Source organism: Seriola lalandi, unplaced genomic scaffold (genome assembly GCF_002814215.2).
Source record: "Seriola lalandi dorsalis isolate HSWRI2012SDOR001 ecotype SW California unplaced genomic scaffold, Sedor1 jcf7180002054256, whole genome shotgun sequence".
NCBI classification, from domain to species: Eukaryota; Metazoa; Chordata; class Actinopteri; order Carangiformes; family Carangidae; genus Seriola; species Seriola lalandi.
The window spans coordinates 1499274-1513043 of record NW_019524809.1 but is presented as its reverse complement, the minus strand read 5'-3'; the positions used below and the strand labels follow the sequence as shown (position 1 = coordinate 1513043).

The 13770-nt window shown below is 42.0% G+C and overlaps 1 protein-coding gene across 1 annotated transcript; it reads left to right on the top strand.

Moving 5' to 3' along the window:
* The first annotated feature begins 878 nt into the window (after positions 1-878).
* arhgap35b (Rho GTPase activating protein 35b) lies at positions 879-12296 on the top strand. The gene is made up of 7 exons (XM_023404726.2): positions 879-1530; positions 3451-7364; positions 7761-7902; positions 8714-8791; positions 8978-9109; positions 9343-9448; positions 9579-12296. Exons 2-7 carry the CDS (start codon positions 3645-3647, stop codon positions 9988-9990), a joined length of 4590 nt encoding a protein of 1529 aa, XP_023260494.1. The 5' UTR covers positions 879-1530; positions 3451-3644; the 3' UTR covers positions 9991-12296.
* The last annotated feature ends 1474 nt before the right edge of the window (positions 12297-13770 follow it).

The window sequence follows — 13770 nt, the reverse complement described above, 5'->3', positions numbered from 1 at the left end:
TTTCCTTCTGTCTGTTTATTTACTTTATCAGTTTCTCTTTATGAGATATTATATAACAACGTTTTTGTTGTGATGCATGCCTTTTCATTATTCCAAATTAAGTATTTATATTGCTATCCTGCAGGCCTAGACTAGTATGTGACAACACTAGACCTAGTGGCCTATATATGCCCAGTAGCTTTACAGTTGTTCCAAGACCAAGTGTTTACCATTAATATACCACAGTGACCAACTACTGTTAAGGACTATAACTTAATGGTATACTAGCTAACGTTAGCTGTGTAGCTGTAATCTTTTACAAACCTTTATAATTCTCCATTTACTTTATTGTCTGCACTTTTTGGTGAAACTAACATTACATCGAAAAGTGTAAGATAAAATAATCAACATTGGTATAAGATAAAACAATACACTAGCTACTAGTTACTAAAAATAGCCTACATAATACTCAATTACCTCATATCACAATAACTACACACCAGATATAAATATTTACCAACAGTTAGTTTAACCCCATGAAAACATTGTTTGTGCACTCATAAAATCTACTCTCTTCGCTTTAACTACAAGCTTGTAGTAACAAAAACAAACAAAAAAACAAAAGCATAGACAGACTTCTGTTAGTGGCGCCACTCAGGTAAGTTAGCTAATATTAAGCAATATGAAGCAGTTTTTAGCAGTGTGGTTGGAGATAATTTATCACAGTAAAGAATGGCTGCTCTCAGGCGAGTATGGAGTAAAAAATGTGGCAATACTTATGAAATATTGACTGATTTCTGAGAAATCGATTACTTCTGAGTAACGAACCCGCATAGGCAGCAGGATACTGGTGAGCGAGCAGCAGAGAACCGATCTGCTGCAGTTGTGTGAGGGCGCCGCTGGGTGAGTCCCTCTCTCCGCTGCCTCTGTATCCACAGCTCCCTTTTCCCAAAGAAAAGAAGAGGAGAACTAGGTCCGGGGAGGAGGGCCGCCGCCATTATTGGAAAGCTGGCAGAAATACCACTTTCACACACGCGATCTGCTCACAATTTGAGCTGGACATGAACAATTTCTGTTGCAGAGGAAGCATATTTCAGACGAAGCACCACGGGGATTGCAACAAACTCACCGTTGTCTCGTGTGCGCGACCGGCCCAGCATTATGTGGGCACAACAATGGACAGAATAATTATTGAAAAAGCAACGTGGTGAACCGAGAAGAAGACGGCTAAGAAGATTTTTATACGCCCGAATTTCTCATGAGGAAAAACTCTTGCAGGAACAAACGTGGATTGTTCTATTATTTGGGATATTTATTTCTTCCTTCCCCGTGTTTAATTACAACGAAAACAGTAATGTTAAATAAGAGATTCCAGACATGGGTAATTGATATTTAATTCAAATTACCCCATCGCACAGTATTATCAGTATTATCTGATCTGAGACGAGCCATAGTGTATTCTGCGGCTTTATGCTTATGCACATCAGGCGGCGAGGGCTGCGGCAAGCGCTGGCCTGACAGATGCAAGAGGAGAAAGGGAGAAATGCGTTGGTATGTACCCTACATGCTCTCTCCTCTTATTTATGGGCGATTTCCTTGTGCGGCTGTCGAGTGCTAAACCCCAGACACCTGGGTAAATAAATTCCCTTTTAACATTGTCTGTCGGTGTGGATAAGGTAGGTTAAGCCTGATTTCGGCTCTAATTTCATTATGTAGACAGCAGGCCTGGCGTGGTCAGCCCCTCTCTGTGCACCCTAAAGCCCATGTTAACTGTTAATCCTTTGCAACATATAACGTTACAAAATCTTATCTGGGTAAGTACGTTATGTAAATGAAATTGCTTGAAGGTGCACTTAACTAGACTGTGTTTTGATGTTGCTAGATAGCTGTTTGGTTGTTTTTATTTGCTAAGAACTTGTCTGTTCATTCGGATATCAGGCCTGGCTCAGCTGAGCTGCCGGTTGCTTTTGACCCTGCCAGAGCTGTTTCTAATGTGTGATCACTTCATGTGACAATTTATTCGTGTCATCATGAGCCTGTAATTCCTCTTTTTGTAGTGATGTTTGACTCCAGTGAGTCACTACACATACGTGAAATTCTGGTTGGTCATTTGCGCCCATCTAAAGGAACTATGAGCTGACTATTGTGTCAGAATTGCATCAGTAGGCTCCTATAATAATGGAAGCCTGAATCGAAGCTATAATAAGTTTCAACATTAAGTGTCTTAACAGGGTGGGAATTTTCCTTGGGCATAGATTGTGCATGTGTCTGTGACTTTGTTAGCAAGTTATTCATTCATTCACTGTTTTTGGAGATGGTGCTGATAGTTGTTTCATTTTGCTGGGAAAGGTGATTAGTTAGGCTGAAAAATAGAGACTGAAATGATAACATCAGTCATTTTTATGCCTGTCACCCTACTCACTGATCAGCTGACTTTGTCATTTAAAGAGCACCACTCCCACAAGTTTTCTTGTTGGATTAATGTGATTCTTTTGATCCTAGTTTGATGATTTACAGGAATTTAAAACAGTGGACCAGAGCTGAAATGATTCAATCAGTTAGTTGATCAGTCTAACATTGATTGACAAGAATTTGATAATCATAATAATATTTAAAGTGAAGGAACATTTAAGCAAAAATGTCAGAAAAATCACTGGTCTTGCTTCTCACGTGAATATTTGCTGGCTCAGTTTTCTGTGATAGTAAACCGAATACCCGTGGGTTTTGGATCTTTTCCAGACAGACATACACAGAAGTGATGTGCATTTTTGACAATAAATCTGCCTGAGAATTTAATGAAACTGGCAAAAAATCAGTGTGCTTCCTCATTTAAAACTGAGTTTACTTATGCAACTGAACTCCCAACCTCTCTTGGGAGATATTGTGACTGGTTGCCATTACTGGTCCTGTAACACTGTCACACACACATTATGCTTTTGTTGGTGGCTGGATATGATGGCAAAACTACAGCAGTGTTTGATGACAACTTGGTGTGTACAATGATAATAATGCAGTGATTTCACATATTAGTTGTTTTTGGCAAATGATCATACTCGACACATGATCAAGGCTATAGTGGGCAGTAATTGGAGCCTAAAAACCATTTGAACTCAGAATCAAAGAGCCAGAACTAGTTGCTCTTAAACATTATACCTGGCCTTCATCATTGAGAGGGTCCATTCCTTCAATATCATTTGGTATACAAAGAAATTTGGCACAAAATGGAATAAGATTTTGTAAGCAAAGGTACTGTCAATACCACTAGTCCATTACCACATAAAGAAGCATGTTTTAACAGTGATATGTTTTTATTTTTATCATAGTCGCCTAATATGTCACAGGTTTAAGGGAGTGACATTTGTCCCATTGGGGTTTCTACAAATGTTCTCTTGTTTACCCTTTTATTTCAAAATGAAATGTATTTTTGTTGATTGCCCAGTTTGTCTGATTGCTTTTTTGTTTTTTTGACAGGATCTGATTCATATAAGGAATGAATGAAAGAACCCTCTGCTCATATCACTGCACTGCTATTTATTAAAATCGAAGCCCCCCCCAGAAGAAAGTGAAATCTGATTTCCCCTGCGGATCAGCAACTTTATGGACAAACATTCAAGTGATCTACTTTATACAGTGCCTGTTTATGGCAGGATGATCGTCAGCAGACTATGATGGCGAAAAAGCAAGATGCCCGATTGCCTATTTACAACCTCATTGTGGTGGGTTTGTCAGGAACAGAGAAAGAGAAGGGGCAATGTGGGGTTGGAAAGTCCTGTTTGTGTAATAGGTTTGTCCGACCTAGTGCTGACGACTTCTACTTGGACCACACATCAGTGTTGAGCACCAGTGACTTTGGGGGTCGGGTGGTTAATAATGATCACTTTCTGTTTTGGGGGGAGGTATCACGGGTTCTGGAGGAGGGGCCTGAGTGCAGGATGCATGTCGTGGAACAAACTGAATTCATTGATGACCAGACGTTTCAGCCACACCGTAGCACTGCTATGCAACCTTATATCAAACGGGCAGCCGCAACCAAGCTGGCTTCGGCAGAGAAGCTCATGTACTTTTGTACAGATCAGCTGGGTCTGGAGCAAGACTTTGAGCAAAAACAAATGCCTGAGGGCAAGCTGCAGGTTGATGGCTTCCTGCTTTGTGTTGATGTCAGCCGGGGCATGAACCGCAACTTTGATGACCAGCTGAAATTTGTCACAAACCTGTATGGTCAGCTTAGCAAGACGAAGAAGCCCATTGTGCTGGTCCTCACCAAGTGTGATGAAGGGGTTGAACGCTACATCAAAGATGCACATACCTTTGCGATCACAAAAAAGAGTCTACCAGTAGTTGAGACGTCTGCACGCTCAAATATAAATGTGGACCTTGCCTTCCTCACTTTGGTTCAACTTATCGATAAGAGCAGGGGCAAGCCCAAGATCATTCCCTATTTTGAAGCCCTTAAGCTCCAGAGTCAGCAGATAGCTTCTGCCAAGGATCGCTATGAATGGCTAATCAACCGTATTGTAAAAAATCATAATGAAACCTGGTTAAACACCAGTCGACGCATGAACACCTCCCCAGAGTACAAAGAATATGTCTTCTTGGAGGGAACAGCTAAATGCAAGAAGCTTTTTCAACAGCATGTCTACCGTCTGAAGCAGGAACATATTGAGAGGCGTCGGAAAATATACTTAAGCACTCTTCCTTTAGCACTTAGTTCTTTGGTGCCTGACCTGGATGAAATAGATCAGTTAAGCTGGTCTGGGGTACAGAAGGTCCTAGAGTCCAAGCAGCACTTTGCCCACTGGTTTGTTGTTCTGGAAGACTCACCATGGGAGGATACATCTCACATTGATAACATGGAAGATGAGCGAATCCCCTCAGACCTACTGGAAACTGCTGAAGCAGAGGACATATTTAATGCCCACCTGGAACATCTGCGTAATGAGTGCAGACGAGCAGAGATGAGGCTGGAGTTTAAACAGAAGTTAGCTTCATCTCCCTTTGTCACACCTGGTAAACCTTGGGAGGAGGCACGCAGCTTTATCATGAATGAAGAGTTCTACCAGTGGCTTGAGGAGCCAGAGTATTTGGACCTGTACAACCGCCATCAGAAGGAGATCATTGACCGAGCTAAAGAAGACTTTCAGGAGCTCTTACTTGAGTACTCTGAGCTTTTTTATGAACTTGAGGTAGATGCCAAACCAAGCAAAGAGAAGATGGGGGCAATTCAGGAGGTTTTGGGTGAGGAACAGAGGTTCAAGGCACTACAAAAGCTTCCAGCTGAAAGAGATGCTCTGGTGCTGAAGCATATCCACTTTGTCTATCATCCTACCAAGGAGACCTGCCCTAGCAGTCCTCACTGCGGAGACTCCAAGATTGAGCAACTCTTAGTTTCACGTTTCCCCACGTGTTACCCCTTCTTTGATGTGAAAGCTCATTTTGGAGACACCAAGGCTGACAGAATTAACCTAGTCATACTAGGGAAGGATGGACTGGCCAGAGAATTTGCTAATGAGATTAGGGCTCTCTGCACAAATGATGACTGGTATGTGTTAGACGGGAAGATGTATGAATTAACACTGCGGCCTATTGAGGGAAATGTGCGTCTTCCAGTGAACTCCTTCCACACCCCCACTTTCACCCCTCACGGATGTCTGTGTCTTTACAATTCAAAAGAGTCCCTCTCTTATGTGGTTGAAAGCCTTGAGCGACTTAGGGAGTCAACTCTAGGTCGAAGGGATAGCCAGCTGGCACAACTGCCAACATCACTGCTTTTAGTCACTAAAAGAGGTGTAGGATCATATGTGGATATAGGTGGAGAAACTGCCTTAAACCTAATAACACAGGGACAGCAGGTTGCAAGAAGGCTGCAGTGTAGCTTTTTAGACCCTGCCTCCCCTGGTGTGGGATATGGCCATAATGTCAATGAGAGTCAAATCAACCAGGTGCTGAGGAGCCTTCTGGATATTAGGAGGAGCACATCCTTTAGTAGCAGCTCCCCACCCCTCCTCCCAGAGCCTCAAGGTCTCCGAGACTCTCCTCATCAGCCAGTCCCTGAGGCAGACCTTCGTGTTGTCATGTGTTTAATGTGTGGAGACTCCTATGACATTGAGCAGCTCCTATCCCCTTTCCTAATGCATCAGCACTGCAGGCCCATGTCTAATAGTGGCACCTCTGTATTGCTGGAGCAGACAGTGGGTGGACACAAGCTGGCTATAGAGCTGTCCTTGCTTTCATACCACGCCTCCTTCACTTTGCGCAAGAGCAGGTTAGTACACGGCTACATTGCAGTGTACTCGGTCTCTCGAAAAGCTTCCCTGGAGACTCTCTGTGCATTCTTATGTGAGGTTCAAGACATCATCCCAGTTCAGCTGTTGGCAGTGGGAGATAGCCAGGCAGAGCTCACTGACAGCGACTATGCCTGTGAACAGCTGATCCAGGGGGAGGAGCTAGCCCATGAGATTGAGGGTCGTTTCAATAGTGTGGTTTGTGGATCTGGGGGCGTAGTGGGAGGCATGCACAGGATAGAAATGTTCCATTCTTTTCTGATGGAGGTGGTAGAGAAACGCAACATTGTGGAGGCCACACACATGTATGATAATGTTGCTGAAGCATGCACCAATGAAAATGTGTACTCGCCACGCTGCAGTTCTCCCAGTCCTGTCACCATGTTCCTGGATTCAGAGGATGACGTAGAGCCATCACCACCATACTATGATGGCACGCTCACTTCTCATAGTGGGGGCTTCAACCTGCCTGACTTAGATTCCAGTGACATCTCTGTCATCTCTGATATCAGAGACTTTGAGAACAAACTCAACAACAAAGTACCCCCCCAAGTGAGAGTTAAACCGGGCGTCACTTTTGACTTCCGGAAGGTAAGCCGTAACCCATATATTGATACACTAGGACATCGTCGTTCCCTACCATCTGCTGTTACCTGGGTCCCTGGTGGCGATGTGGGCTATGATCCTTCTGACTATGCTGAACCCATGGATGCTGTTTCAAAACCCCGCCCTAGCAATGAAGAGATCATCTATTCAGTGCCACATGACAGCACACAAGGCAAAATCATCACCATCCGTAACTCTAACAGGATGCACTCGAATGGAAATGGCTCAGACAGTGAGGCAGACAGCAGCTCTCTCGAGCGAAGGAGGAAGTTCTCAGCAGTGGGGGTGAAGCCTCGTCTTTACCGTGACCGTTCCAAGCGACTTGGCAAGTTCAGCAGCTTCCGCACAAGCTTCATAGGCAGCGATGATGAGATGGGAGCTCTTCCCAAGTCCAAGGAGGATGACTTTGGGACCCTGAAAGGAGAAAGTCTTGTTAATGAGGAGAGTGAGGATCCAAAAAAGAGGAACATTCTGAAGAGCCTGCGACGAACAGCCAAGGTTTGTATCGCACCACCTTTTTATGTTTTAATCAGAGAAAATAGCTTACTTTTCATTTACTTGTCCATAATGTCATACAGACATTGGTGTCAAATGACTTGTTTTTTTTTCATCTTTTCTTAAATATTGTCCTTATGAAAGACTACAGTATTTTGGAAGGTATAATAGAGCTGTTATGTTATTTTGCATAAAATATATTGAGATCAATCTTGAGTATGTTTAAACTTTAATATGTCCTGGGGAGGATCTAGACATCAAGCTTTTGACTAGATATGAGGAACTGTTGATTTGCTGCTGATGGGGAACACCACATTTAGTTAGAGGCCAATAAGTGACACTTAATATCAACATAATTATCCCTGTTTGAGACAGTCCTCTGTCTTCCCTTCTCAACAGAAAACAAGACCAAAGCCCCGTCCTGCTATTCCCAAGCCCCCGGAGAGCAGTTATTTTGGGGTCCCACTTGTAAATGTGGTATCTCCAGACAGACCTATCCCTCTCTTCATCGAGAAGTGTGTCCGCTTCATTGAGACAACAGGTAAGCTGTTTTGTCTTTTAAAGGAGCTATTTGTGAGTTTTGCTATCACTACATAGCCAATGTTAGCATTAACAACGGTTTACTTACCAGTCTTGTCAAGGGCTTCAGCCATCATTGTGGTTACAATACAAGGGGTTATAATACACCCTCTGAAAAGGGTCACTATTCTTCAGGGCAGACTGGATGCTACAGTGACTCAGTATCAGAAAGTGATGGGATGGTCTGACCGAGCTGGAGCTAGGTGGTTAGCATGCTAACTTCAGTAGAAGAAAAGAAGTGGTAGAAATAGAGGGGAAACAAGAGGGTAGTTTTCCACCGCTAGAGACAGCTCTTGATAAGTAAACAGCTGTTAATTCTAATGTTGTCTATCTAGCAATAGCAAAACTTACAAATAGCTCCTTTAACCTCTTTTTAACTGTTCACGTAGTGCTGCTGTGCATGTGATGTATTCATAATATGATTTAGAATTTTATTCTGAGAAATACTGTTAATGGGCATTTATCAGTGTTTATACTTCACTACAAGAAAACATCTTATTTAATAATAATGTTATTTATTAGTCACCTAAACATACTTATTGTTAGATTTCCTAAACCAGTGCACCTGTTCATGGTCACAGTTGCGAAACAATGTGAAAGCAATACAGTGGTTTATTCAGTTTCAGTTAAGTACTCCTCCAGAAAATGCCAGCATCTGTATGGTCACGTCTGTTTGCAGTGGGGCTAATGAAGTGTTTGTGCTTTGCTTGTTTCCCACTGTGCCCCCCACCCACGTCTTCCCCCTTTTCTCTGCTGTGCTCTTTTTTCCTCAGGTCTGAATACAGAGGGTTTGTATCGCGTAAGTGGCAACAAGTCAGAGATGGAAAGCATGCAGAGGCAGTTTGAACAGGGTGAGCTGCTCATCAGACTTGTTTGAACCAGCTGTTTGACATGTAATTATGTAGCTGCCTAATCAAAACAAACAGAGTGTTACCAAAGGAAAGCGACATGCAACTGATTGTTCGGTCCTGATGACGGCTAGTACTGATGGGTTTATTTTCTCTGATCCCTTTAACGCTCTCACTCTCCTTGCATAGACCATGGATTAGACCTTGTGGAGAAAGACTTCTCCATAAACACTGTGGCTGGAGCCCTCAAGAGCTTCTTCTCTGAGCTGCCTGAGCCCCTGGTGCCTTGTGCTCTGCAGGTGGATCTATTGGACGCTTTCAGTAAGCAAACACTGCTGGGCTGGGAGGTTCTTTACTAGAACATAGAAAGATTATTTCTTTTGGAGGAAAGAGGGAAGGGAAGGTTTTCGCAGACCTGCTTTGCTCTGTTTTAGTTGTACCAGTGTCGACAAGAATAATTTTTATGATGGTATAGAAAGACATTTTAGCTTCAAATTACCGTGTACAATGAATGAGGCCTCAGATTTAATGTTTACTTCTCTCCATGTGTGCAGAAATCAATGACAGAGAACAGAGGCTTTACACTATGAAGGATGTCCTGAGGAAGTTCCCCAGAGAGAATTATGATGTCTTCAAATATGTAGTGAGCCACTTACACAAGTAAGTTCCCTGTTTACTGTTTATCACTTTCATGGATTTGTTGGTCTTCTGCGGTGGACCCCCATCTGTTTTTTCCTGCACCATATGATGCAAATGAATCAATTGTTGTCTGATTGTGTGTTTTTCCCAGGGTGAGCCAGCTGAGCAGGGTGAACTTGATGACCAGTGAAAACTTGTCCATCTGCTTTTGGCCCACTCTCATGAGGCCAGACTTCTCCACTATGGATGCCCTGACTGCCACACGCACCTACCAGACAATCATCGAGACCTTCATCCACCAGTGTGCATTCTTCTTTTACAACCAGCCCCTCCTCGACTCCCCCACCGGCCTAGCAGGCCTCCCTGCCTCACCCACCACCACCCTCAGTGGGAGCTCTGCCTACTCTTGTTACCGCTCCTCTCCTCCCCACACCACCACACACTTCAGCCCCCTGCAGCAGTCCCCACCCACCACCCCCCAGTCTCCCCTGCAGTCACTGCTCCCTCCCCTCCACCAGCACCCCCACTCCCACCATTCCCCTGCCGAACAAGAGACACTGTGAGAGACAATGAAACCACGTGTGCCCATGATGATGCTGGAACTTATCACCAACACGCACTAAAAGGAAAAAAAAAAAAAAAAAAAAACGTGCACTTGCACACTACATTTCTGATCATGGACAACCTAGGTTATGAAGAGTGGCGATAGGAAATGTCTGAGAAACTTCTCCAACCTGCCATTTGTATCCGTACTTGTGTGCATCAGGACAGGCTACCGTTAGCAGTGACTCTCCCTCTGCCCTCTGAGTCCCTGATCGCCTGGAATTTGACATCAGGGTAGAAGTGGAGGGCGGAGGTCGCCGTCACAGCAAGCCTCTCTTCTGTCAACAGCCACCACTTATTCTACACTACCAAGAAATAGAAAAGCTCTATGCCAAGCTGGAAGAAATGATTTGTGACCACCATGTTTTTATCTGTGTAAAACTGTTTTAGTTTTTTTTTTTTCTCATGAAAGTACTGCCACTGGATTTATAGACTGTTCCTCTTTAGGTCCTTTGGGCAGCAGTGTGCTCCATATGGCAGAGGTTCCTCTGTCTGCCTTTGGGGTTTCTCTCATCAGCTCTACTTGAGGGGTCACCATGGGGAGGGAAGGGAAGGGGTAGGTACACATCCAGGGATGCACTTTAATGATCACTGTTGTTTTTCCCTCAAAAGGGTTTTTTTTTTTGTTGACATACTGTTTTCTTGTGTGTTTTTAATTTCACAGCTCAAACAGCCATACTCATTGCCTCTACAGAGCTCTGGCAGATCAAACTTTGTTTACATCAAACTTGTTTTTGTATCCACAAACTTATCTGAAGCACTTTTTGATAGTGTAGTGTTACATTTGAAGAAATGCCACATTGATTAATTGTCGATATTGTTTGTTTAGTGGTTGAGTGTGGCATCAGTGCAGGCTTGTGAAACAAGATCCTTTTGTAAAAACTTATGTTCTATAAGTTGATCCAGAGGTCTCATTTTAGATTTATGGGAAATCTGAATCTGCTTATATTCCTCATTCATCCAGCCATGTGAAAAATAGTTTTCTTTTAGTTTGTCCTCTTTCTAGCTGTTGGTTGATCAGAGTGGATGTTTAGGGAAGTTTGGTTTAATTAGACCATTATAATATCAGAGATCAGTCAAGTGAAGGAGAAATTTTGCCATTTTTGAAAGTGTAACCTAGTCATACCATAACGCAACTCTACATTGCCATCTGGTGTCCATATGAACCCAACGCTTGAAACATGATCGGTTGCTGGATGTGTTGCTGTGGCTGTCTATCAAACCAAGCTCTTTGTATTCATCTAATATTAAGGACCTTTAACTCAGAAGGTTTAGTATTCTCAACGCACTGTTACTGCTAGTCCTGCTATACAATACGATGACCAGTAGAAGTTAAATATTTGTGAATGAGACACATTCAGGAAGCACCGGCCGTTTACCTGCTCTAGTGAATTAGTTTTGTGCTGGCATATTGTCCTCCCTTTTCATGGAAAAAAAGCAGCACATTTTCAGTGGTAGCACTGTTAATGAAGACCTGATAATTTTAACAATTAAACTTATGAGATGAAGCACTATCTTTTCAATGGGAGTGAGTAAAAACAGAACATCAGATGTACAAGTTCTGGATGATTGTGGCTCTGTTACGGTTCTTGGTTGCAACAATGACTGGACTAGTTAGATTATTGGTTGTATTAGTATTTGGGATCATCACTTGTGGTACTTTTGGAATTGCAATGCTGTTAGAAGTCAGTTATTTTATATGTTCATCAGATTAAACAGAGGGCTCTACTCAAACTGCTCAGAGCTGTAAGCTGTAACATTAAGACTGGCACAGAACCAACCAAGCAAGCAGCTTTTCCATTATAACACAATTCTTGGGAGTATATAATCTTACTGCAACACAAATGTGGCAGATCTGCCATTCAATGAGCAAAAAGTGAGTGCATACTATTCTATAATGGTTGTTTATTTGTATGTTGGGGAACACCACCCTTTAGTCAATGGTAGAAAACATTTCTAGTGTGTATTTCAATGATTGAAAGTCCATTTTTACAATTTTTGTGAATGGTTCAAGGCCACTTAAGTTTAGTGCATGATTTAAAAGACACACACCAAGGGAGAAGGATGAAAGCCTCTTCCTGTTTTAAAACATGGAATTAGAACAAGAACAAAACAAATACTAAAGTGAAATAGCTGAAACGTGAAAGTTTATGTACTGTGCACCAAGAGCAAACCATGGAATTGGTCTGACTGAGAATAGTGTTTGAAGATGAAGGCCTTATGTGAACTGTATAATAGTTAATAAATTAAATCTTGTAAAATTGTCCTCAGCTTTCTTGTGGTGTGTGTGTGTATGTCTTTCATTGATTCTTTAACTATTTGAGAGGTATGTTCAGCCATTACTGCCACAATTTTTGAACTTAGAATTTGAAATGACATTGGACCTTCATTGTAAAAAAAAATCTATTTTACAGAGCCACACAACAGCAGCTAAATTAATATTGACACAACAGTGAGACCCAAGGAATATCAAACCCTGTTTCAGTTTAGACAGATTATAACCTACTTTTTTCACTTTACAATAGTGAAGTGAGGTTTAAACAAATACAGCAAGGCATGAATATATGGCTGCTGCTTTATCTCACATAAATAGTATCAGAAAATCACTACTGAAATATGACATGAACAGCATTCTCTCCACCAATAATCACATTTAAAGATGAATCTATGTAAAGCATCCTTCTAACAGACAGGCTAATTCTACACAATACAAATGACATGAAAGAGCTTTGCTGTAGTAACTAGAAGCTGTAGTATGTAGGCACAGGTGACTCTGGAAAACATCAATTATTCACAGCATCTCCGTCATGACTCCCTGCACTCTTTTGGTAGAATACTTTCGTCACAGTATCTGTTAACTTCTGTGGAGGGAGTCGGACATTATGTTATGACGCCATCTTGTGGCTGCATAGCTGTAAAGCTACCAACGCATGGGAGAGTTTGTTTCCCTACCAGTAAGATTCTCATGTGTTACTTGAAAAAGTTGCACGACTTCATGACCTACTTATTTACCCTTTCCAGTCCACTCTTTACACCTCAGATGTCAGATTCAACTCCCAAGTTCTCTGAAGACTTCTTCATGTTAAAATGCATTACTGAGACCGAGCTGAAATCTGGTGGTCTGTGGTGGGAGGGCCGCATTACTCATTGCCAAAATGGGCAACTGCCCAGGGACCCATAACTGTTAGGTGTCCCAGAAGCCTCAGGTTCACTCTTCTCTGTTTCTGTCAACACTTGATTAATCACAACGTTAGAAATTTGCACCCCTGCAGTAGAATGTTAGCTCCTCCCTCTTGTGGCCCTGGTCGTGAGGATGGACATTCGGTCAAAATCTTGTTTTAAGACCTCTATTGTTGTAGTTTATATTGAACTGATTTGTTGTGAAGTTGTGTTTTATGAAATAACTTTTTTTGTGTCACATAATTGACACATACAAAACCTTGAGAACTGTAAGGCTGCAACCAATTATTACTTTCATTAATAGTGACTATTTTCTTTAATAGTCAGTGTATAAACTCTCAGAAAATTTTGAAAAATATGCTTATATTATACTTATTGCTTATTTATGCTTATGATTATTATAACATGTTCAAATTGAAAATCAAAGATCCTCAAATCTTGAGTTTACTATGATAGAAAACAGCAAATATTCATATTTGTGAAGCTGGGACCAGTTCAGTTTTTAAATCTTTCCTTAAAAATTACAACAGTTAAACAACTCTAATAATTGTTGCCATTAA

Coding starts and splice junctions, on each gene's coding strand:
- arhgap35b (XM_023404726.2), top strand. CDS start 3,645: ATGATGGCGAAAAAGCAAGATGCCCGATTGCCTATTTACAACCTCATT. Junction 7,365..7,760: donor GCCTGCGACGAACAGCCAAG/GTTTGTATCGCA, acceptor CCTTCTCAACAG/AAAACAAGACCAAAGCCCCG. Junction 8,792..8,977: donor GCAGAGGCAGTTTGAACAGG/GTGAGCTGCTCA, acceptor CTCCTTGCATAG/ACCATGGATTAGACCTTGTG.